At 34.6% G+C, this 26925-nt stretch overlaps 1 protein-coding gene across 6 annotated transcripts in view; it reads left to right on the top strand.

Moving 5' to 3' along the window:
* The window catches only part of pls1 (plastin 1 (I isoform)), a 56945-nt gene that overhangs the window by 21015 nt on the left and 9005 nt on the right, over nt 1-26925 (top strand). For all 6 annotated transcript variants that reach the window (NM_199881.1, XM_073912606.1, XM_073912604.1 and 3 more), the window contains 6 exon segments: nt 6143-6275; nt 6394-6472; nt 10758-10923; nt 11106-11248; nt 15113-15208; nt 23567-23759. In NM_199881.1, the coding sequence (NP_956175.1) occupies nt 6143-6275; nt 6394-6472; nt 10758-10923; nt 11106-11248; nt 15113-15208; nt 23567-23759 (810 nt within the window).

The raw sequence follows: 26925 nt of genomic DNA, 5'->3' as shown, positions 1-26925 counted from the left end.
TTAAAGGAACACTCCACATTTTTAAAAATAGGCTCATTAAACAGTAAATTAATCAGTTTAGTTTTACTGTTTTTTTAATCCCTTCAAAAAAATAGTGAGCACATTTAGCTTAGCTTAGCATAAATCATTGAATCGGATTAGACCATTAGCATCCTACTCAAAAATGACCAAAGCGATCCTACTCAGGTGGTGTTGTACAAATTCTATTTTCTTAAAGCCACACTCATTTAAAAAAAAAAAAAGCCTCATTTTAGAGTAAATTAAACAGTTTAGTTTTTACCATGTACACTGAAAAAAATTATTCAAAGATGATTCCCTGGATTTACTCAATTTTTTACGTTAAGTGGTTGTAAACAATTTATTTGGGCTGAATTTAAACAAACAAATTAAGTTGAACATTATCAAACTTAATTTGTTTGTTTAAATTCAACACAAATAAATTGTTTGCAACAGTTTTGCATGCAACACTTTTTTCATTGTATGAATCCATTCAGCCGGTCTTTGTGTCTAGGGTGAGCACTTTCAGCTTAGCATTAATCATTGAATTAGATTAGACCATTAGCATCTCGCTTAAAAATGTCCAAAGAGATCCTACTTAAGTGGTGTAATACAAATCCTATATTCTTAAAGCAACACTCCACATTTTTTTTAACACAGGCTCATTTTAGAGTAAATTAAGCAGTTTAGTTTGACCATTTTTGGATCCATTCAGTCTTTCTTTGTGGTTGTAGCAAGCACTTTTAGGTTAGCTTAGCATAAATCATTGATTTAGACATTTAGCATCTCACTTAAAAATGACCAAAGAGGTCTTACTCAGGTGGTGTTAAACAAATCCTATATTCTTAAAGGAACACTCCACATTTTTAAAAATAGGCTCATTAAACAGTAAATTAATCAGTTTAGTTTTACTGTTTTTTTAATCCCTTCAAAAAAATAGTGAGCACATTTAGCTTAGCTTAGCATAAATCATTGAATCGGATTAGACCATTAGCATCCTACTCAAAAATGACCAAAGCGATCCTACTCAGGTGGTGTTGTACAAATTCTATTTTCTTAAAGCCACACTCATTTAAAAAAAAAAAAAGCCTCATTTTAGAGTAAATTAAACAGTTTAGTTTTTACCATGTACACTGAAAAAAATTATTCAAAGATGATTCCCTGGATTTACTCAATTTTTTACGTTAAGTGGTTGTAAACAATTTATTTGGGCTGAATTTAAACAAACAAATTAAGTTGAACATTATCAAACTTAATTTGTTTGTTTAAATTCAACACAAATAAATTGTTTGCAACAGTTTTGCATGCAACACTTTTTTCATTGTATGAATCCATTCAGCCGGTCTTTGTGTCTAGGGTGAGCACTTTCAGCTTAGCATTAATCATTGAATTAGATTAGACCATTAGCATCTCGCTTAAAAATGTCCAAAGAGATCCTACTTAAGTGGTGTAATACAAATCCTATATTCTTAAAGCAACACTCCACATTTTTTTTAACACAGGCTCATTTTAGAGTAAATTAAGCAGTTTAGTTTGACCATTTTTGGATCCATTCAGTCTTTCTTTGTGGTTGTAGCAAGCACTTTTAGGTTAGCTTAGCATAAATCATTGATTTAGACATTTAGCATCTCACTTAAAAATGACCAAAGAGGTCTTACTCAGGTGGTGTTAAACAAATCCTATATTCTTAAAGGAACACTCCACATTTTTAAAAATAGGCTCATTAAACAGTAAATTAATCAGTTTAGTTTTACTGTTTTTTTAATCCCTTCAAAAAAATAGTGAGCACATTTAGCTTAGCTTAGCATAAATCATTGAATCGGATTAGACCATTAGCATCCTACTCAAAAATGACCAAAGCGATCCTACTCAGGTGGTGTTGTACAAATTCTATTTTCTTAAAGCCACACTCATTTAAAAAAAAAAAAAGCCTCATTTTAGAGTAAATTAAACAGTTTAGTTTTTACCATGTACACTGAAAAAAATTATTCAAAGATGATTCCCTGGATTTACTCAATTTTTTACGTTAAGTGGTTGTAAACAATTTATTTGGGCTGAATTTAAACAAACAAATTAAGTTGAACATTATCAAACTTAATTTGTTTGTTTAAATTCAACACAAATAAATTGTTTGCAACAGTTTTGCATGCAACACTTTTTTCATTGTATGAATCCATTCAGCCGGTCTTTGTGTCTAGGGTGAGCACTTTCAGCTTAGCATTAATCATTGAATTAGATTAGACCATTAGCATCTCGCTTAAAAATGTCCAAAGAGATCCTACTTAAGTGGTGTAATACAAATCCTATATTCTTAAAGCAACACTCCACATTTTTTTTAACACAGGCTCATTTTAGAGTAAATTAAGCAGTTTAGTTTGACCATTTTTGGATCCATTCAGTCTTTCTTTGTGGTTGTAGCAAGCACTTTTAGGTTAGCTTAGCATAAATCATTGATTTAGACATTTAGCATCTCACCTAAAAATGACCAAAGAGGTCTTACTCAGGTGGTGTTAAACAAATCCTATATTCTTAAAGGAACACTCCACATTTTTAAAAATAGGCTCATTAAACAGTAAATTAATCAGTTTAGTTTTACTGTTTTTTTTTTAATCCCTTCAAAAAAATAGTGAGCACATTTAGCTCTTAGCTTAGCATAAATCATTGAATCGGATTAGACCATTAGCATCCTACTCAAAAATGACCAAAGCGATCCTACTCAGGTGGTGTTGTACAAGTCCTATATTCTTAAAGCCACATTACACTTTTTTTTTTTTTTTTTTTTGAAAATAGCTTTTTTAGAGTACATTAAACAGTTAAGTTTTTACCATGTATGAATCCATTCAGCCGGTCTTTGTGTCTGGAGTGAGTACTTTTAGCCTAGCTTAGCATTAATCATTGAATTAGATTGAATAAGACCATTAGCATCTTGCTCAAAAATGACCAAAGAGTTCCTAGTCAGGTGGTGCCATACAAATCCTATATTCTTAAAGCTATATATATATTTATATATATATTTATTATTATTTTTTTTTTTTTTTGAAAATGGGCTCATTTTAGAGTAAATTAAACAGTTTAGTTTTTACAGTGTTTGAATTCATTCAACTAGTCTTTCTGTCTGGAGTGATCGCATTTAGCTTAGATTAGCTTAGCACAAATCATTGAATCAGCATCTCACTCAAAAATGACCAAAGAGGTCTTACTCAGATGGTGTTATACAAATCCTATATTCTTAAAGCCACACTCCACTTTTTTTGAAAATAGGATAATTTTAGAGTAAAATAAGCAGTTTAGCATAAATATTTTTAATCCATTCAGCTGGGTTCTGTATCTGTAGTGAGAACTTTTAGCTTAGCTTAGCATAAATCACTGAATCAGATTAGACCATTAGCACTCACTCAAAAATGACAGAAGAGGTCCTACTCAGGTGGTTTGCAAATCCTATATTTTTAAAGCCACACTCCACGTTGTTTATGAAAATAGGCTCATTTTAGCGTAAATTAAACAGTTTAGATTGATCCTTTTTGAATTCATTCAGCCAGTCTTTGTGTTTATTTGTGACTATTAGCATCTCACTCAAATATATAATATATATATATATTTATTTTATTATTTTTTTTTTAAACATAAATATAATTAAAGAAATGCTCAAATATTTTTTTTCTCTGGTTCCATGTGAGGTGCACAGTTCCATGTGGTACAAGCTGTCAGAAAACTAAAACTGTTAAAAATTTGTAATTATGAGTTTGACAAATCATATAACAAGCTGGAGTCTTGTAATTATGGTAATTCCAATATGTCGTGAACATACCTAAAATTCCAAGTGTGTAGTTGTAATTACGAGTTGTAGGAGGATGTATATACTTGTTTATTGTGAATCCTGTAATTACGATAATTACGAGACCATGTTATTGCTCTTGATGTGGATGGGCTTTTAGTGTGGAGGAAATGTTATTAAGCTAAACAACTGCTTCCATTGTATTTCACTATGAAGTACACTGTTAAAAAACATTATATTAATAGCAATTTTCCAAATTATGTGATTTCTTTCCGTTTTTTTCTGCTTTTTTGCAACTTTTGACACCAATAATTTAGTCAAAGTGACTTTTATTAACACTTTTAATAGTTTAAAGTGATATATTGTCTGCGTTGGTGTTGTATATTATAGTACAAAAGCCTTCTAATGAACTGCAGCTATATTTTCTGTTATTTTACAGACCTATTTCTCTAAATATTTCTACTAAATATTAAACAATGTTTCTTATTATATAATAAACATTATAATATTTATTATATTATGCGTTATATTATTTCAAACAACTAAAATGCCAGTATAAGTCACTTTGTTAAACTGTACACTGTAAAAAAAATCCAACTTACAAATTGTCAACTCAGTTCAAAATTGTAATCGGACATTTTCGAGCTCAGTGTTTAGTTTACTCATAAAAACTACTTAACTGCATGTTTAGGTTTGTTCTATGGAAGTTAAGAATTCAGCTGAGGATGTTTAAAATTTTGATTTCTTCATTTTAGCATTTACACTGTGAAAAACTCAACTTTAAAAATAAAGGCATTCAGCTTTAGGATATTTTCGAGTTTAATCAACTTAAATTGAGTCAAGTACTTGGTTTAAAAGTTGAGTCAACTCAAAAAAGCTCTGCAGCAACTTGCCTTACAATTTTGAGTTGAGAACTTTTTTCCAGTAAACTTGCACTGTAAAAAAAAAAAAAAGGTTAAGTTCACTTAATTTTAAAGTAATCAGTAAAAGCTTAAAGTAATGCGCAAGACTTGTTTGCAACAATGTGTTGCTATTTTTTCAGACCAGCGCAACCCTAATTTTCCCATTTTGCGCCACACTGTTTAAAAAGAAAATCTATTAGCGCCACTTTGTGGACTTATGAGTGTGCTGATCTAGAAAAGAGGTGTGTTAAGGCGCATTGTTGGTGCGTTACAATTTTGAGAAACTAAAATAAACTGCCCAATTGAAAGACCAGCTGAAAGCAGGTTTAAAGTCCAGCGCAGAGCGTGTTATTTATGCGCCTTAAAGCTGTACACATTGATTAATACACACAGTATGTAGAGCAATACGCAATTGTTTTACAAATGAAAAAGAATTAAAAGATTAAAATTTTACAAAAATTATTAAATGAATATAATAAAATATAAATATAAAATTCACTGCCTGCATGTCTTCTTCATCTCGGGGGGCTTTTAGTAGTTTATTCATGACAATTTGCTTTTGTATAATTTTGTTATTATTATTATTATTATTTATATTTAGTATATGCATATTTATATTTGTTTTATTAAAAACAAGCTTAGATTTGTCCACCTGTCGGGTTTTGGACCATATAGGGCATAGAACATGTTTGGATATAACTTAGTTTTTGACCATACTATTATTATTTTTGTTCATTTATTTGTTTGCTGGAAATTAGAACTGCATTTAGAAACAAATATTTACGCTTAACAAACAAATTAAATATGTAAGCTAATATATGTCTTCATGTATACATCACCGTTTCCTTATCCATTAAAGAGAGAAAAAAAAGTGAAAGTAAAGGCCGATTGAAGGAGGCTCGTTCTTTATCCTCGCGCTGCAGATGCTCTGTTTAACTGTTTTCTCTCTAAAGAAGCGCTTAGATTTAGTTTTTTCACTTACAAAGTCCGCCAAGTGAATAGCTAATGCGCCATGGCACGGACGCAACTGACTCTTAAAGGTAATGGAAGATGAGACTCTGATTGTTTCATTCTCAAAACACATAATTCATTAAGAGAATAAGCTCAACCCTGTTAGACCAAAAAACATTTTCAAAAAATCTTTTTTCACATTTTCATTATGGGGTATTGTGTGTAGAATTTTGAGGAAATAAATAAATTAAATCCATTTTGGTATAAGGCTGTAGCATAAAAAAATGTGGGAAGTAAAGTAAAGCACTATTAAAAGTAAAAGTAAAGCACTATTAACAATTTCCGGATGGTCTGTAGATCTAATTGGAAAAGCTAAAACAAAATGACATGTAAGCTTTTTGTGCTGTAATTCTGAAGAGTGTGAACAGTTTGAAAAGAGATGTGTCTATTAATGACCCCTGACACAGATGGACCAAATGTCATTCTGCTAATGTTTTGTTTTTCCATCTCCTCTCAGATGAAGAAAAGGTGGCCTTTGTGAACTGGGTCAATAAAGCTTTGGCAAACGATCCCGACTGCAAACATCTGATCCCGATGGACCCTGGGACTGACAGTTTATTCAAATCTGTGAAAGATGGAATTTTGCTGTGGTAATATACCATTAACTGTGGTTTACTCTGGGCTGCTCTCTGTTTGTCATGCCGTTAAATATGCTGGGGTATCATTTTTTTTCATGTTTAATTTTCGCTTTGGCGTCTCTCTTTACAGTAAAATGATTAACCTGTCACAGCCAGACACCATCGATGAGCGGGTCATCAACAAGAAATGCACTCCATTCACAATGACTGTAAGCACTTTTACTTTTTAAATCATAGAGGTCTACTTCATGGGATCTATAAATCAAAATAATTAAAAAATAATAATAATAAACTAAAAAGTAAATTGGCATTTAAATCTACAGCTCAACTTAATTAATGATTAATTCTTACATTATACTATTGAAGGTATTATTAAATGCCCTGTGAATTTTGTTTTCCTTTTCAAATATTTCGCAAATGATGTTTAACAGAGCAAGGAATTTTTCACAGTATTTCCTGAATTTTTTTCATCTGGAGAAATTCTTATTTGTTTAATTTCGGCTAGAATAAAAGCAGCTTTTAAAACCATTTTCGGTGAAAATCATTAGCCCTTTAAAGCAATAAGTTGTTTTGATTGTCTACAGAACAAACCATCATTATACAATAACTTGCCTAATTACCCTAAGCAGCCTAATTAACCTAGTTAAGCCTTTAAATGTCACTTTTAGCTGAATACTAGTATCTTTAAATAAATATCAGGTAAAATATTATTTAATGTCATCATGGCAAAGATAAAATAAATCAGTTATTGGAGATGAGTTATTAAAAATATTATGTTTAGCAATGTGTTAAAAAAAAAAAGAATATATATATATATATATATATATATATATATATATATATATATATATATATATATATATATATATATATATATATATATATATATATATATATATATATTAACTAGGTTAATAAGGTGAACTAGGCAGGTTAGGGTAATTAGGCAAGTTATTGTTAAAAAATGGTTTGTTCTGTAGATTATCGAAAAAAAAATTATAACTGCTTTTATGCTAGCCGAAATAAAACAATTAAGACATTTTCCAGAAGAAAAAATATTATCAGACATACTGTGAAAATTTGGGAAATATTTAAAAAAATAAAATAAAATCAAAAGGGGGCTAATAATTCTGACTTCAACTGTATATATATATATATATATATATATATATATATATATATATATATATATATATATATATATATATGTGTGGCACTAGACAAAAGTACATTTAAGGTTCCTACTCTAAGCTAAACTTTCTAACTTTTCCCTGATTTTCACTGAAAAAAGTGGAATTTCCGTGATAAATAAAAAAGGGCATTACAGGCTCATTCGGGGAAAAAATCCTTACTATAACAAACGGCAAAACAAGTAAATAGCAATGAGCGGCAGCAAAATTAACATGTAAATTTTGATTTCACATAAACACGCTAACTTGAACTTGAGTCACCGCAAGCAGTTTAGTGCTATATGTCGTCACGCTAACTGAAAGGCTACTGGCGCCAACATATTCTAATTAGTTGTTGTTATCTATAGGCATTAACACCTTAAGGTTAAAAAAATGTTTAAAGTGGTTAAATGAATGCAATTACTGTAAATAAAGACAAAATTTGTACAGATATCTCCGATATTGTGTGTATTAGCATTTTTTTTCCAGAATTACATATATTTGTCATAGTTCAATAAGTTTGAAATAATTTATTTTTAAAAACAATAAATATTTATATTTAAAAAAAAAAAAAATATATATATATATATATACATACAAGCATACAGTGCCTCCGGAAAGTATTGATAGCGCTTCACTTATTGCAAATTTTTTATGTTACAGCCTTATTCTCAAATGGATTAAATTTAGGTATTTCCCTTAAAATTCTACACACAATACCACAAAGACAATGTGAAAAAAGATTTTTTTTAGATTGTTGCCAAATGTATATATATATATATATATATATATATATATATATATATATATATATATATATATATATATATATATATATATATATATATAAAACTAAAAAATCACATGACCATCATTATTCACAGCATTTGCTCAATACTTTGTTGATGCACCTTTACCAATTACAGCCTCAAGTCTTTTTGAATATGATGCCACAAGCTTAACACGCGTGTCTTTGGGAATATTTGCCCATTCCTCTTTGCTCAAGCTCTATCAGGTTTGATGGGAAGCAACGGTGTGCAGCCATTTTCAGATCTCTCCAGAGATGTTCAATAGGATTTAGGTCTGGGCTCTGGCTGGGTCACTCAAGGACATTCACCGAGTTGTTGTGAAGCCACTCCATTGCTATTTTGGCGACATGCTTTAAGTCATTGTCCTGCTGGAAGATAAGTCGTCACCCCAGTCAGAGGTCAAGAGCACTCAGAAGCAGATTTGGATTCAGGATGTTTCTGTACTTTGCTGCATTCATCTTTCCCTCTATCCTGACTAGTCTTCCAGTTCCTGCTGCTGAAAAACATCCCCACAGCATGATGCTGCCACCACCATGCTTCACTGTAGGGATGGTATTAGCCAGGTGATGAGCGGTGCCTGGTTTTCTCCAAACGTACCACCTGGCATTCACTCCAAAGAGTTCAATTTTAGTCTCATCAGACTAGAGAATTCTGTTCTTATGGTCTGAGAGTCATTCAGATGCCTTTTGACAAATTCCAGGTGGAGAGTGGCTTCCGTCTGACCACTCTTCCATACAGGCCTGATTCGTAGATTGCTGCTCAGATGGTTGTCCTTCTGTAAGGTTCTCCTCTCTCTTAAAAAAAAAACGCAGGAGCTCAGAAAGAGAGGCTCCCTGATTGATCACCTCCCTGTCTAAGGCCCTTCTCCCCCAATCACTCAGCTTGGCCGGCCAGCTCTAGGAATAGTCCTGGTGGTTCCAAACATCTTCCACTTACGGATGATGGAGGCCACTGTGCTCATTGGAACTTTCAGAGCAGCAGAAATTTTTCTGTAATCTTCCCCAGCCTTGTGCCTCAAGACAATCCTGTCTGTGAGGTCTACAGACAATTTCTTTGTCTTCATGCTTGGTTTGTGCTTTGACATGCACTGTCAACCCTGGGTCCTTATATAGACAGGTGTATGCCTTTTCAAATCATGTCCAATCAACTGAATTTACCACAGGTGAACTCCAATGAAGCTGCTGAAACATCTCAAGAATGATCAGTGGAAACAGAATGTACCTGAACTCAATTTAATATTCACGGTAAAGGCTGTGAATATTTAAGTACATGTGATTTTTCAGGTTTTCTATTTTTAATAAATTTGCAACAATTAAAAAAAAATATTGTAGACAATCGAAAACAAATTATTGCTTGAAAGGGCTAATGATATTGACCTAAAAATGGTTTTAAAAGCTGCTTTTATACTAGCTGTAATAAAAGAAGCAAGGCTTTCTTAGGAAGAAAAAATATTATAGGAAATACTGTGAAAAGTTTCTTGCCTTGTTAAATATCATTTGGGAAATATTTTAAAAAAGAAAACGAAATTCACAGGACATTTAATAATACCTTTAATAGTATAACGTGAGACTTATTCATAATTCAGGGTGCTTTCACACCTGCCTTATTTAGTTCGATTGAATCGCACTAGAGTTCGTTTCCCCTTTTGGTACGGTTCGTTTGGGCAGGTGAGAATGCAGCAGTCGTACTCGAGTGCACACCAAAAGCGGACCAAATAAGCGTACCAAGACCTGCTTAAAGAGGTGGTCTCGGTACGCTTTCAAACAAACCCTGGAGCGGTTCGTTTGGGGTGAGAAGATGATACGTACTAAAACAGGTCCAACCGCAAAAAGTACTGCGCGTTTTGGACTAATTCAGCTGCCGTACGCCGATGCGCTGTGCATTATGGGATATGGAGGAAAAATATTTGTTGACAGCGCTTTACCAACAGAGAGGGAGGACAACATTACCTGATGGATCGTTGGTAATATTTCCGCAAGATAACCATGTTGCAGTTTAGCTAAATTAATTCACGGCTCCTCCTGAAGTGACGAGCGATGCATTAAACACTGTTTTCCAGCCGCGACGGTGCTTCATTTTTCGTAATGTATAGTTTATCTAAAGCAGGCTTACAATCAGTCAGCGCAGTCGTCCCTCCAGAGTAAAAGGTTTTGTTTACCTGCGGGAGTTCACTGGCATTTTCCCGCACGTAAATTCTGACCAATCAATATGCAGTTTAGGAAATATGTTCAACAACATCTGGCCAATGAGAGATGTGGATTTTGTCAGATGACTGCATTTTGGTTCGTTTCAACTGGTTCGGACCAAAGCCATCAGTGTGGTGTGAAAACGACCCAAAGACGGCAGAAGATGCAACAATGTATCATTTATTGCGCTTGGTCCGGACCAAATGAAGCAAACTACAGATGTGAAAGCACCCTAAGTTGCGCTGTGGATATAAATGCCAATTTTCAGGAGGGCTAATAATTTAGTTGATTAGTTGAATAATAGTTGATTGTGTTTCTCTACTAATGCAGGAGAATTTGATGTTGGCGCTCAACTCTGCTTCTGCGATCGGCTGTACGGTGGTCAACATCGACGCGCAGGACATGAAAGCCGGGACCCCTCACCTTGTGCTCGGCCTCTTGTGGCAAATCATAAAAATCGGCCTCTTCGCTGACATTGAGATCTCTCGCAACGAAGGTCATTACTTTGCTCTGATAGCCTAAATTGATTTTCTTGTAATCACAGTGCTATCCAAATGGAGGCTGTAATTGCTGCCATAAATAAGTAAAAGCACACCTGTTCCTGAGTGACTGATTTACACCTCTTAAAAGCATTACAATAACACGTGTCTGTGTTTTTATGTGTGTGTGTGTGTGTAGCGCTAATTGCTTTGCTGGATGAGTCAGAAGAGCTGGACCACCTTATGTCAATGTCCCCTGAGGACCTTTTGCTTCGGTGGGTCAACTATCACCTCAAAGCTGCTGGATGGAAACAGATCAGAAACTTCAGTGAAGATATCAAGGTAGCTTGCTTATCAGTCATGGTTATCAGTTGATGTGCATAATTGACATTAATGATTGACTGGAGTTTACATGAGACATAAATATCGATCTCTGTATTCAGTATTGAGCACGTCATGTTTTTTCCTGGGAATAATATTTAAAAAGGAGCTGTTGACATGGAATCGAACTAGATTTCGGTAAATACCCAAACAATAAGAACATAAAAATAAAACAAAACTGGTAAATCTGAGTTGTGTAATAACAATAGAATGACCAAGGAGAAAGTTCTGAACAACTGAAACGTGTTAAATAAATTATATCAAAGGCTTTTTTGGTTATGGCTGCTTAAACACGCCTCTCATTTGGAGAATGAAGTCACATGCATTGCTCAGACGTGTGTTTTTCACAGACTTTAACAGAGTGTACAAGTCTTGATGGTTCTGTGGGTCTCGTCTATCAAATCTGATATTTAATATGCATTTTCTATTGGATTCATGTCAGGTGATTGGCTAGGCCATTCTACAACTTGGTTGTCTTTCTCTGAAAGCATTTGAGAGTTTCCTTGGCTGTGTTTTGGATCATTTTCTGAAATGTTCACCTTGGTTTCATCTTCATCATTCTGCTAATGTAGATGTTGGACTGAAGCAGCTGATATTCATTTATACTGAGGAAGGGCAGATAGTTGCTGAAGAACTACTGAGAGATTTCAGCTGCTGTCTTGGCTTTCACTGCCTTTCTACACCTCCCTTTCTTCATGTGTTCCTGTGTCATTTCATTTTATTACACATAACTTCATTTGAAAACTAATTAATATTATTTTCCTTACATATTTGATTTGGTTGTTACCAACATCTGGTGACACTTTTAATTCAACAGCATCATTAGAAATATGTTTTCTGAGTGGTGAAGTGTTCAGTACAGTGTATATATATATATATATATATATATATATATATATATATATATATATATATATATATATATATATATATATATATATATATATATATATATTCTACTAAGAAATTACAAAAAAGACTGATAGCCAATGATAGAAGCAAACAAGGCTGCAAGTTTTCAACCTTGTAGTCATTCATATAATGGTAAGAAATGTGTGTTTAGGAGCAGATATCATTACAGCTATCTTTGAAATATAAATTATTAGATTAATAATATCTTCTGATGTTAAAAATGACAATGAAGCTGCATTCAGGTGGCATGGTGGATTAGCGCTTGGCACTGTTGCCTCACAGCAAGAAGGTCGCTGGTTCGAGTCCCTGCGTTTTTGTGTGGAGTTTGCATGTTCTTCCCGTATTCGTGTGGATTTCCTCTGGGTTCCACAGTTCATACAAACATGTGCTATAGGTGAATTAGATTAAGTAAATTGACTATAGTGTATGAGTGTGAATCCAGAAATGCCAACTAGCCCAGCCAGGGCTTGAACCAGTGACCTTCTTGCTATGAGGCAATCATGCTACCCATTGCGCCACCGTGACACCCTAAAATATATTTAAAATAATACATTGTGCATTGGCGAAAATATATTTCCTAAATTTTAATTGCAGATTTATTTTCTCATAGATATTTTTGTCATTTTAATTACATCTAATTTAAAGACATATTTTTTTATGTTTTCAAAACATCTGGTAACACTTTAAAATAATGGTCAATTAGTTAATGTAGTTAGAAAAAAAAAGAACAATACATATATATTACAGCATTTATTCATCTTCGTTAGCATTAAGTTAATCAGAATAAAGTTGTTCTTTGTTAGTTCTAGGTAACTGTGCATAAGCTAATGTTAACATGAGCAACCTTGGATTCTAAATTGCATCAGTAAATGTTGTAGGGCTGAGCGATAAAATCAGTATCGATATTTATTGACCGAACACCATTGTCAATAATGATAAAAACTAATTCGGTAGGAAGTTTCGGTATGAATCGTTGTAGATTTATTAAAATGTGGCTGAGTGTACGCCTTAGAAGAAATGCCAGTAAGCTTTTTTTTTGTAAGTTTGTCAGTTCCAATGAAGCCGCATGACTTGCACAATGGTGTGCCCATACATTTTCCAGGTACACCTAGTTAAAAAAACATTTGAACTTCTCTGAATGCTGCATGCGCACTGCGATTCGTGCAAGTAGAACTAACCAATCTGCATGACACTTTGTATGGAATAAACACATTTCAGTTAAAACGGCAGACTAATTACCTCAGACAAACACAGAACATCCAAACACTGCAGTGCTTTTTACTTTTTTCCATAAACTTGCATCAGAGCTGCAGCAATGGTTTTTCGTTTGTCATCCTCTGAGAAAACGCTTGATGGTCGCCTAGTTATGAGAGACGATATAGAAAATTATAAAGGAAACCACATTCTCGCGCTTGTCACTTCAGGTCAGAATAACAAGACATGTGAAAATGAGTGCCGTAAAGCAGCAGTGAGGACCTTGTAAATAAAAAAACGATGTAAGGATGTCACCAGAGTGGCTTTTTGGTTTCTTTTCTTGTGCATCCCAGGGTGCTTGATGCACAAGAAAAGAATGTCACTCTACCTATACCATTGCACACACTTTGCAAAATTGTATTTATCACGTTTAAAAGTCTCTTTAACATGTGTATTTCATTCTAAAGAGATCAGATATTTTGTTTAATTTTTGTTTAGTTTTTGACTATTAAAACTATTTTCCTTATTAATGTTGGTAAATTAAAATAAAGACTTTAAATAACAAAAAATCATAATATTCCTAAATGTATTGTTAAAAATATTCAATAATCATTGTTATCGAATGATATGAAGCATGATATCATGATGATTATTTTTGCAATATCGCCCAGCCCTACGTTGAATAACTATCAATAATAAATGCTGTGCAATATAATTCATACATAGTTCATATAAATGAACTAACATTAACTATTGGTTCCCTGAACCTATAGTTCGCGAACGCTCAATCTGCCCAGTTGGTGGAATGAACTCCCTAACTGCATCAGAACAGCAGAGTCACTCGCTACTTTCAAGAAACGACTAAAAACTCAACTAATTAGTCTCCACTTCACTTCCTAATCTGCAATTGCCTCTCTGAATATCACACTAACTGTACCCAAAAAAATAAATAAATAAATTTTAAAAAAATAAAATAAAATACTAATACTACTAATACTTCCCTTCTTAGACTTTACAGACCTGAAACTTGCCTATAGCATTTATTCATTGTTGCTCTTAGTTGTGTATATTGCTTCCTTGTCTTCATTTGTAAGTCGCTTTGGATAAAAGCGTCTGCTAAATGACTAAATGTAAATGTAAATGTAAAGTGGTTTGAAATGTGCACTTTTATTCAATGTTTGAAGTAATCTCAAGCAAAACATGAATCGAGGGTGGGACGTATAGTGTAGCTCCTCCACTTAAAAAACAGCCAATGGCATTTTGTTTTACCACCGCTCTGCCAGTGACAGTGGTTGAGTTCATGAGCATCAAATGAAAATCAAATGAGAAGCGTCTTGAAGGGGGTGGGGCTTGTCAGATACTAGAGAGCATTTGATTGGTTATGATTTGTTGAGAAACTGTCGTATGGGTTGACGTAAATAAAATCATTGATTCCTTTTTGGGGGGAAGTGACAAACTTTAAGCTTTACATGTTTATATCAGTTATATATTTTCTAAATGCAAGTTTTGTAACTGTTTTGGCTTATAGTTATTTTTAAAACAAACAATACTGATACTAAAATCTAAAAAACTAAATGGAACCTTTAAACAACACTGTTACGAACACATATTTACCATATACTTTAGCCTTTGGTCTGGTTTGACATTAAATCCTTTTGAACTGTCTTTGCCTGTCACTTAAGATTAATCATAAACAGAGCCCTTTTTTTCCTCTCTCAGGACTCCAGGGCGTATTTCCACCTGCTTAATCAGATCTCACCCAAAGGAGACTTGGATGACCAGATGAGGATTGACATTGACATGTTAGGACTCACCGTAAGTCAGCCTGAATGCTTGGGTCAACAGCCTTTGCCTCTTTGCTCAGGAAGTGAGCGTGCTGATCGGCTTCCTGTGTCAGGGTTTGTTCTATCACATATTAGCATGATTTAGAGCAGATAAGAAAGACGACGGCTTTATGATACCCAACACTGATTGCTGTCAAAACAAAGTGAAGGGAAATATGAGAACAAAAGAAAACAAGCCAAGTCCTGAAAAACAGAGCGAGTTTGGTTTTGTACATTTGCATTGAGAAGGTTTTGTTATGCTGTGTTTTCTGCCGTGGCTCAAGCTGTAGAATGGCTAAATGACTGAAGAAGTGGTATCACCATGATGGTGTAAAAGCTAGTACATTCTAGTCCAAAACCACCTTCTGAATAAAAATGGAAACAAGTACTTTTAGAGCCACAGTTAAAGCTGAATTATACCTTTGCGTCGCACACATGGGTGTAGTATGGAGCTAATAATATGCCAAAACAATCTGAATTTGAATTGTGTTAATTTTAATTATTGACTAAATCAAAAAAAAAATTTTAAAAAGTTTTGAATTTGAATTTCTTATTTTGAATTTTAATTTCATAACTTGAATATTGAACGTCTAAAACTAAAGACAACTGAATTTTTCAAGGCAGAATTTTTTTTAACGCTTTTTCAAACTTCAGATTTTTATGTTCTGAATTTATAGAATTCATAGACTGCAGATATTCAGTTTGTAGAAATACAGCTTCAAGTTTTCAAGATGAAAAAAAAAAATCAGAACATCAAATTCAATATTCTAAACTCCAAAACCAGAAATTCAGATTGTTTTGGCATATTATTAGCTCCATAGCGTACACTGGAAAAAAATATTCAAAGATGATTCCTTGGATTTACTAAATTTTTTTACGTTAAGTGGTTGTAAACAATTTATTTGGGCTGAATTTAAACAAACAAATTAAGTTGAACATTATTAAATTTAATTTGTTTGTTTAAATTTAACACAAATAAATTGTTTGCAACAGTTCTGCATGCAACACTTTTCAGTGTCACCCATAGGTTTCTGAATAGCGCAGAAACAAGTGGGCATAGCCAACCATCATCATTTTGTTTGCACGTCATTGCACCGACCGGGGGTAAACAAAAATAGGCTTTTCTTTGGGAGAAATGCTTAAGACTTCATTACCTGTGACTCCTTTGTGTTCTGATCACATTTGCTTGGCACATTTCTACAGGGGACAAACTCAAGTTACTTCCAAATAATTCAAATATATTCTATGTTAGCGTTAAAAAAATCCAAAAGTGGCTCTATTAATGAAATCAATGTTTTGAGCTGAACATATGAAAGACTCAGATGCCTAAATATGACAGATTGACATCCCCATCAATATATACTTTTTAATTTCGTTAAATCAAACTTTACAAAAAAAAGCAAAAAAATAAAAATATTAATAACAAATAACTGTAAACAGGTAGGGCAGCTAAACAAAACAATTCCCTGACTATAGCTATTCTTCCAGGAGAGATCTTACCTATAGATCCCAGGAAAAGAATAAAAAATAAGTCAGTCTTCCGGGCCACTGCTTCCCTTTGCTAAACTAAATAAATAACAAAATGTCACTATAAAAATTAGGGTGCTTTCACACCTAGAATTTTGTTTCGGAACCTGTCTCATTTGCCCAGTTGCGCGGTTCATTTGGCATATGTGAATGCAGCGATCGTGCTCGAATCCGCGCCAAAACAATCGGGACAAGATCGCCTGAATGAGTTAGTCTCAGCTTGATTGAAACGAACTCTGGAGCGGATTGATTATAGTGAGAAAGCGATACGATCCGAGCCCGGCTAAATCACAGTGTTTTATGGATATGTAATAGGCATATGGCTATATGAAGGAGAATTATGAGTAGGGCGGGAGATCATTCCAGACGTCCCGCAAATGCACAAAGACTCCTTGATGCCCTCAAACGAGTGATAATCTCCCTGAAATCGTGCGTCTCCCTCCCGGTCCTCAAATACGTAGCACACCCTTCTCACACCTCTCCACCTCATCCCTCCTCGCTCTTCAGACACGTCGTGCGCACCCGGTCAAACACCACCAAATCTCCCGGTCTTCACATAACTTATTGTCTTATTGCTTATTGTCATAACTTTAATAAGGACGCATGAATGCAAACCGCACCAAGAACAAAGAGCAACAATGTAACAGTTTTAATCCCTGTTTCAGAACAAATTAATTTATTTAAAATGGCTTTGGTGTGTCAGTTGAAGTGCACTATGCAACAAGCTATTGTAAACAAACCAACGTTAACTAGATAAATAATATTTTAATTGGTAATATAGCTGATTCAGGGAAAGTTGCATCGATAATCAGCATTTTTGCCAAAACTAATATAGGAATGGGGTCATGTTTTTGAGTGAAGTTTGCATGTACTTCCCTAGTGTGGGTTTCCTCTGGGTGCTTCAGTTCCCACACAGTGCTATAAGAGAATTGGGTAAACAAAATTGGCGAAAGGGTATGAGTGTTTGTGTGTGACTGAAAGTGTATGGGTGTTTCCCAGTACTAGGTTGTAGCTGGAAGGGCATCCGCTGCATAAAACATACGCCTGAATAGTTGGCGGTTCATTCCGCTGTGGTTGATAAATAAGGGACTAAACCAAAGAAAAATGAATGAATGAAAGTCATTTGTGTTACAGACATGAAAGATACAACCCTCTAAAAACACTTCTTTTTTTGGGGGTAACCCAGTGCTGTTTTATATATGAACAAATTCAGGACTGAGATTTGTGTGAAGAAGCTGGTGGCGTTAAATGTTTGACCCAACATGCTTAGATTGTTTTTTTAATGTAATAAAAATGAAGCCAAATGCTTTAAAATGAAGCCAAAATACTCTATATTTGGTGAAGGAGTGTATTGTTTCATTGTGATGAGACTGATCCAGCCACTAACCCGACAGCTGGTGAATGCAAAAACAACAGGATGCAATATAATAATGCAAATTCATAATGCAAATTGCCCAACAGGCTCAATCCAGTGGTTCCTTGGAAATACAGTAACTTATCCTGATCACATTTCACTCAGCTTTTTTTTTTTACTTTGTTTTTTTCTTAATGGACGATACAAGATGTCACATGAAATTTAAACTCACCGGCCACTTTATTTGCTACACCTGTCTAACTGCTCGTTAACGCAAATGTCTAATTAGCCAATCAAATGGCAGGAACTCAATGCATTTAGGCACGTAGACATGGTCAAGACGATCTGCTGCAGATCAAACCGAGCATCAGAATGGGGTAGAAAGGTGATTTAAGTGACTTTGACCGTGAAAATATCCAGTGAACGGCAGTTCTGTGGGCACAAATGCCTTTTTGATGCAAGAGGTCGGAGGAGAATGGCCAGACTGGTTAATAGATGGCCAATAGAAAGGCAACAATAACTCAAATAACCACTTGTTACAACTGAGGTATGCAGAAGAGCATCTCTGAACGCACAACACATCAAACCTTGAGGCGGATGGGCTACAGCAGCAGAAGAAATTTGGCATCAACAACATTAAAGCATGGATCTATCCTGCCTAGTATTGACGGTTCAGGCTGGTGGTGGTGGTGTAATGGTGTGGGGGATATTTTCTTGGCTCACTTTGGGCCCATTAGTACCAACTGAGCATTGTGTCAACACTACAGCCTACGAGAGCATTAATGCTGACTATGTCCATCCCTTTATGACCATAGTGTAACCATCTTCTGATGGTAGCAGGACAACGTGGCCATGTCATAAAGCGCAAATCATCTTAGTCTGGTTTCTTGAACATGACAATGAGTTCACTGTACTCAAATGGCCTCCACAGTCACCAGAGCTCAATCCAATAGAGCACCTTTGGCCTGTGGTGGAACGGGAGATTCACATCATGGATGTGCAGCTGACAAATATGCAAATATGATGTCAATATGGACCAAAATCTCTGAGGAATATTTCCAGAAACTTGTTGAATCTTAAGGATTAAGGCAGTTCTGGAGGCACAAGAGCGTCTCACCCGGTACTAGTAAGGTGTACCTAATAAAGTGGCCTGTGAGTGTATGTATTTGCAGCTGCACAAAAACATATAGACTTAGGCATGTGTTTACAATGAGCCTGTGTTCTTTTATTAGTAGCGCTAAAGCACCCCTGTATGTGCATTTTTGAGGTGTGCTTCACACAGGTCCAACATTACACACTTCATTTTACCAGCTGAATGAGTGCATCATCCTGGTAATTAAAGTGCACTTATTATTTTTAGAGTTTTCAGTGTGAACGCACTACTTACACTATTTATACTACAAAATGGCATAGAATAGTGCATAAGTATGTGATTTGGGATGCAGCTATACACTATAGCCAATTTAGTTTATTCAATTCACCTTTAGCACACGTCTTTGGGCTGTGGGGGAAACCAGAGCACCTGGAGGAAACCCATGCCAACAGGGAACATGCAAACTCCACACAGAAATACCAACTGGCTCTGCCAGCACTCGAACCAGCAACCTTCTTGATGTGAGGCGACAATGCTAACCACTGAGCTACTATGCCGCCCAGTTATCATAGATATATACACTAGATATCGCATAGGGACCCTGAGCATGCGTCAATAGCTCCGCCACATTAGTACAGTGCTCCCAGGACAAATGTCATTCAACCGCACTAGACAAGACAGTGTTATTATGTGAAGATGCTGGACTTTAGCGCTGTCTACGGGTGTAGTAACAAGGAAACAAAGAAAACAAAGCACAAAGGCAGAACATTTCATAGGTAATATTAATTTTTTTTCTGTTTTTGTATGTTATGAACTTTTTTGCTAATCAGGTAACGTTAATGATGATAACAGTCACTTACTGCATTCACCATAAGGCAAAGCAGCTCCAACTCGCACTAAACACTCGGCTTATGCTAGTTTTGTTGAATAAAATCAGCAAACAATGCAAAAGAAATATGACAACGAGACGCTGCGCTGCCAGAAACTTGTATTATTGTCGGCTAGTGAAAGAGTCGTTCGGGGGATTCATTCACAAACGAATCGCTCCCTCCGTCAGTATGAGAAGTGAAAGCAGGAGAGGAGGTGTGCTTCAGGACATATTTAACATTGAGGGTGGATATTACATTTCTGTACACACAAACACAAGCTTTTTGTCAGGAATGCCCGTGCGGTCACTGATCCATCAATGTAGCAAAGTGATGTAAAATTATAATTTTCGTAATTAGAAAAAAAAAACATACTATAATCCAGGAAAACTCCCGATCATAGATATATGTATATATGTGTATATCTCTGGCTTTGGATGGCCACAGTCCTCCACTGTACCTTGGTCCCGCATTCATTTCAAAGGAGCACTACCCTGTACCAAGATGGCAGCGCTATTAACGCATTCCGTCCAATAGACAACAATAGGCCAGGCGACATCTAATGTATATATCTATGCCCAGTTATTAACATCCAAACTAAAAATTCCATGCAAGTCAATGGCTGCAGCTTTCCAACATACTCCAAAATATTCTCTTTGGTGTTCAACAGAGGAAAGAAACTTAAACAGGTTCGTAACAAGTGGAAAAATGAGTAAACGATGACAGAATTTCATTTTTGGGTAGAATGTCTTTTTAATCAATGATTCAACTTTCCACCGAGTCTCATTTTCTTTACAATTCCTTGTCATTTAACTTCTTTTATTTTGTTGAAGTTCTGTAGCGGCTGTGATTTCCATTAGAGTTTTCTTTGTTTTCAGACACCAAAGATAACACATGCTTGACATCCATTATTTCCCTGAACACTTTTCTTTGGCCTGTACTACACTGCTTTTCAAACCGGCTTTCTGTACTTTAAAGTTCATCTTTTGTTCAACTGCAGCAGCTCGGGGAGCGTGTCCTTAAGTTCATATCTATTTTAATGGCCCATTTTATCACAGGTCGATGGAGTAAAGATTAACAAACAGGTCACAGGAAAGACATTGCTTAGTCATGTGGCAATTGATTACAACTAGTTTGAATAGCTCAATAGAAAAGCATCTTTTTGATACAAGAATATCATCACATTATCATGGTACTGTATAATCACGCAACATTTGGCTCCCCAAAATTTTTGATTTACAGTGCTCAGCATAATTGAGTACACCCCATTTTAGAAATAAACATTTGTATTAATTTCTAAGTAAATATGGGCAATGTATTTTGGTGCATTTAAACAAAACAGATTTATTAAACAGACATATTTATTCAAATATATTTTTTTAGTCACCGAACATATTTAGAAATTGAAAGATAGTGCAATTAAATTCAAGCAAAATATAAAAAAAAAATACAACCTACAAAATTTCAACTAAATTTTTCAATTTATTTTGCTTCTTTTGATTTTTTTAATTTGTATTTAATATTTTTCTATATCATATAAATTTGAGTGTACTAGTTTTCGGACCGCTTCTTTAACTTATTTTGTTAGATAAGCTCCAGATTTGGCTTCAGTATTGACTAATCTAATGTACAGTATACGCACAATATAGCATAGCTTCCTATTAAAAATATGAATTTAAGATCCCCTAACCTGCCTATTAATCTAATAAACCTAGTTAAGCCTTTAAATATCACTTTAAGTTTTATAGAAGTGTCTTGAAAAATTTTCTCTCAGTGAAACAGAAATTGGGGAAAAAATAAACAGAGGGAGCTAATAATTCAGGGGGACTAATAATTCTGACTTCTACTACATATATATATATATATATATATATATATATATATATATATATATATATATATATATATATATATATATATATATATATATATATATGGATTAGTTTTACTTTTGGTTTCTCTCAGCCTAGTTGTTGAGATTAACACACATGCAGTTCCTTTTTGTGACTGATTTTGAAACCTGGGAGAGTGATTTTCTAGTGAGTAGATTTCAATTTTGGCCGAATTATCTCTTTAATAAGAATCTCTTATAATAAGTGCTTTGCAGTCTTCCAAATATTTAACATAAAAAACAAGGTGGTTTATTCATTTATTGAAGGTAGATATTCGTTAGGGTTAGAATTTGGCGTCAACAACATGAAAGCATGGATCTATCCTGCCTTGTATCAACGGTTCAGGCTGGTGGTCGTGGTGTAATGGTGTGGGGGATATTTTCTTGCCACACTTTGGGCACATTAGTACCAATTAAGCATCGTGTCAATGCTACAGCCTACCTGAGTATTGCTGCTGACCATGTCCATTACTTTATGACCACGGTGTACCCATCTTCTGATGGCTACTTCCAGCAGGATAACACGCCATGTCATCATTTTAGTCTGGTTTCTTGAACATGACAATGAGTTCACCGTACTCAAGTGGCCCTCAAAGTCACCAGAACTGAATCCAATAGAGCCCTTTTGGGATGTGGTGAAACAGGAGATTCACGTCAAGGATGTGCAGCTGACAAATCTGCAGCAACTGCGTGCTGCTATCATGTCAATATGGATTAAAATCTCTAAGAAACATTTCCAGTACCTTGCTGAGTCTATGCAACGAAGGATTAGGGCAGTGCTGAAGTCAAAATAGAGTCCAACCCGGTGCTAGTAAGGTGTACCTAATAAAGGGTCCGGTGAGTGTAGGTCTAAAATGTACTCATAGCAAATCCGTCTGACAGTTTTTGATGGAAGCAATGTATCTTTTTAAAACAGGCCATATATACAAATACAATTGCATTTATTAATTTGTTGTTAACTTCAAATGTTATTGCCATCATATGAATTTACTTAACGTAACTTACTAAAACAAACAAATACGTAATTTTAGCAAACCCCTATTAACCAAATCAGAAAAGGCTACAAATACACAAGACTTTTTTATTCAGTGACTATAATTCTAGTCTTGATACACATCTTTATATGTGTACGAGTGAACATTCAGTATCTGAACAAAAAGTTCAAAGCGACCTCTTCCAATGATGTTATTGACATCTTAACCTTTCATATTTAGGACATTTGTGTAGACAGGAAAGTACACATGAGTGTTTTAAATCCAAGTGAGTGTGTTTCTCATTAAAATCATACAATTTCCTATTAATTTCAAAGAATGCCCGAGCATAGTATGGCTTTTCAATATGGTGGTGACCGCTTTTCATGATATAATGAGCAATCCAGTTGTCTATTATAGATCAGTGGCAAAACCCATTAATTTTAATGCCAACAAAAGTGACTCAGAATGCTGAATGAAGCAGTAAAATGAACATTTATGCCCACATATTATCTTCTTATTGTAGCACAGAGCATCCAATAATCATATGTCAGAAGTCCTCTGGGAAAAAAAAAACGTTCTGCTTTACAGCTTCATGAGACGGTTTCGATGTAGAGCAGTTCTTCTGATTTAATGACTGTGTTTTAGGAGCGTGATGATGAGATGCGAGCAGAGCTGATGTTGAGGCAGGCGGCTCGTCTGGACTGCAGACAGTTTGTCACTCCCAAGGACGTGGTTGCAGGAAACCATAAGCTCAACATGGCGTTCGTGGCCAATCTTTTCAACATGTACCCAGCCTTGAACAGACCCACCGACAACGGCATTGATTATGCGATCGAGGGTGAGTTCTTTCATGTGAATACGCCTCACGCATTCTGGTGTTTATCAGGCCCTTTCGCTGCATTATCTGTGCTCTACATCTGAGCTTGCGTCCTGTCACAACCACACGTTTCCCATGATCAAAACAAGACATGATTGTTTTCTGAGAGCAATGGTTTAATCTGAAATGAGATTGAAATAAGGTTGTGCATAAATTATAATGAGGGTGGTTTTCTATAAGACACTTTTATATTTAATTTTCCCTATCATGTAAATACCAATAATTAGCAGTGGATTGTTGCTTAATTTTTTTTTTTACTATATGCAATAAAAAATAATAATTATTATTATTATTATTATTATTATTATTCTTAGTAGTACTAGTATTAATATCATTATATTATTATATAGTTAATATTTATTATTATTATTATTATTATTATTAATATTATTATTATATTATTCGCTGGTTCGAGCCTTGGCTCAGTTGCTGTTTCTGTGTGGAGTTTGCATGTTCTTCTTGCGTTCGGGTGGGTTTCCTCCGGGTGCTCCGGTTTCCCCCACAGTCCAAAGACATGCGGTACAGGTGAATTGGGTAGGCTAAATTGCCCGTAGTGTATGAATCTGTGTGTGAATGTGTGTGTGGATGCTTCCCAGAGATGGGTTGCGGCTGGAAGGGCATTCACTGCGTAAAAACTTGCTGGATTAAGTTGGCAGTTCATTCCGCTGTGGCGACCCCGGATTAATAAAGGGACTAAGCCGACAAGAAAATGAATGAATGAATGAATAATAATAACAATAGTACTGCTGCTGATACAAAACCTACTAGTAGTAGTAGAAGTAATTATTATTTTATAATTAACTATTAATTATTTTAATTATTATTATTATTATTATTATTTTATTACTATTTTACATGTAATGTTTTAAAATAATAACAATACTGCTGCTATAAATAATAACAATAATAGTAATAATGAGTATTGTTATTATTATTATTATTATTATTATCAAAAACAACATTACTGCTGCTGCTATAACTAATAATAATAACAACAAGATCAATAATAATAATATTTGTTATTATTAAATAATTAATTAATAATAACAATAGAACCGCTGCTGATACAACTACTACTACTACAAATATTATTATTAATTTTTATTATTATTAATAATTTTTATAACAATTCTGCTGCTATAACTAGGAATAATAATAATGATAATAACAACCACAACAGTAAAAATAATAATAATTGTTATTATTATTAACAATACTACAGCTGCTGGAAACAACAACTACTACTACTATTATTATTTTATTATTATTATTATAATTAATAAACCAAATATATAATTATAACAATATAATTAATTAAATATAATTGACCAAATAGAAACTAGTGTTATTATTAATAACATTGTTGGTAATATAAATGACAATACTGCTGCTACTATAACTAGTTTAAATAACAATGATTATTATGAATAATGATAGTTAGTTAGTTAATGAATTAAGCTAAATTTATAATATCAGAAAGGCTAATAACAGTTTGCAACAATGTTTGTAGTCACATCTGTGAGCAACAGGGGGCGCTGTGGTTTCTGCACATATAATGACTTTTCATGTTTGTCAGAGGGTCACCAATGCGAGCCTGCGCACGTTTTAGAGGCTCACAGATGACAGCAGTAAATGTGGGTAATTAAGTTCATCTCTCTGTCTCTTTATTTCTCTTCTGTCCTGCTAAACCGATTGTCCCATTTTCTCCTCCATTCTGTGTCTGTATGCCATCAAACCGATACAGATAAGCTGATTTGCCTGAACCCACTTACAGTAACTGCCTTTTTTCTCCATTTACATTGCAAAGAGAGATACTGTGAATGATTATTTTACCACAATGCTCTTGGCTGAACACATAACGCTTTTATTCAGCTCGCAGTGTTGAGTCTCTTCTTAATTAAAGCCAATGTTTAAAAGATCTTTTTTAGTTCAGAAGTTTTGCTATTTAAGCTTTATTGTCATTCCGCCACATGTGTGGTCATACAGACAGGAATGAAATGTTGTGTCTCGCAGGACCACCGTGCTACATAAATTAATCATAAATACAATCACATTCTGTAAGATACTTACCTATAAGACAGGCTATACAAGTACTTTTACATGGGACTGAACAATGTTGTGCAGGATATTGTGCAAAAGAGGTATTTAAGGTTTAATGTTGTGCAAATGAGTTATTTAAGGTTAAAGCAAGCAGTGCAACATGACTGTGGTACATTTACACTGTAGCAAACATGGCTTTCCTTATTGAGTCCTTGTAAGATGTTTCTACAGGTGGTTTGTCAGGCCCACTCACCTATAAGAAGCACGATTTGAAATGCACAGTGTTTCCAAAAGACATGGAGTGATTAGGAAAGTGTCAATAGTGCAAATGTGCAACCTGGCGCAAGAGTCAGAGAGATGCAGTGGCGAATTTAGGCATGGGCAATATGGGTGATCGGCCAGGGATCGGCATCTTGTAAATCAGCTGTGCCCCAGTAATCTTTGAGATACAATTTACTTTATACAAATGTATTAATTTAGAGAGGTAATCCCAGAATAAACACGTTAGGGGCCATTCACATTGGGCGTCTTTTGCATTAATCTCTATGAGCAATAGAAATAACGCCTGTGAAACTTCCCCTCTGTAGCGCGTTTAATCATTGTTGCTGATGAGACCTATACCACTGTTGTGTCATCGACGAACTTGAAGATATCACCGGAACTCAACCTAGCAGTGCAGTCATGGGTCAGCAGCATGAAGAGCAGTGGGATGAGCACACAGCATAGATATTAATCTACAGTTGAAGTCAGAATTATTAGCCCCTCTTTGAATTTATTTTTTTATTTTTTTATATATTTCCCAAATTATGTTTAAGAGAGCAAGGATATTTTCACAGAATGTCTGATAATGTTTTTTCTTCTGGAGAAAGTCTTATTTGTTTTATTTCTGCTAGAAAAAAAATGTTTAAAACCATTTTAAGGTCAATATTATTAGCCCCTTTAAGCTATATATTTTTTCGATAGTCTAAAGAACAAACAACTGTTATACAATTACTTGCCTGAATACACCAACTAATTACCCTAACCTGCCTATTTAACCTAATTAACCCAGTGAAGCCTTTTAATGTCACTTTAAGCTGTATAGAAG

The sequence above is a fragment of the Danio rerio genome, chromosome 2 (assembly GCF_049306965.1).
Source record: "Danio rerio strain Tuebingen ecotype United States chromosome 2, GRCz12tu, whole genome shotgun sequence".
Classification (NCBI taxonomy): domain Eukaryota; kingdom Metazoa; phylum Chordata; class Actinopteri; order Cypriniformes; family Danionidae; genus Danio; species Danio rerio.
This window is presented reverse-complemented; position numbering and strand designations above follow the sequence as displayed.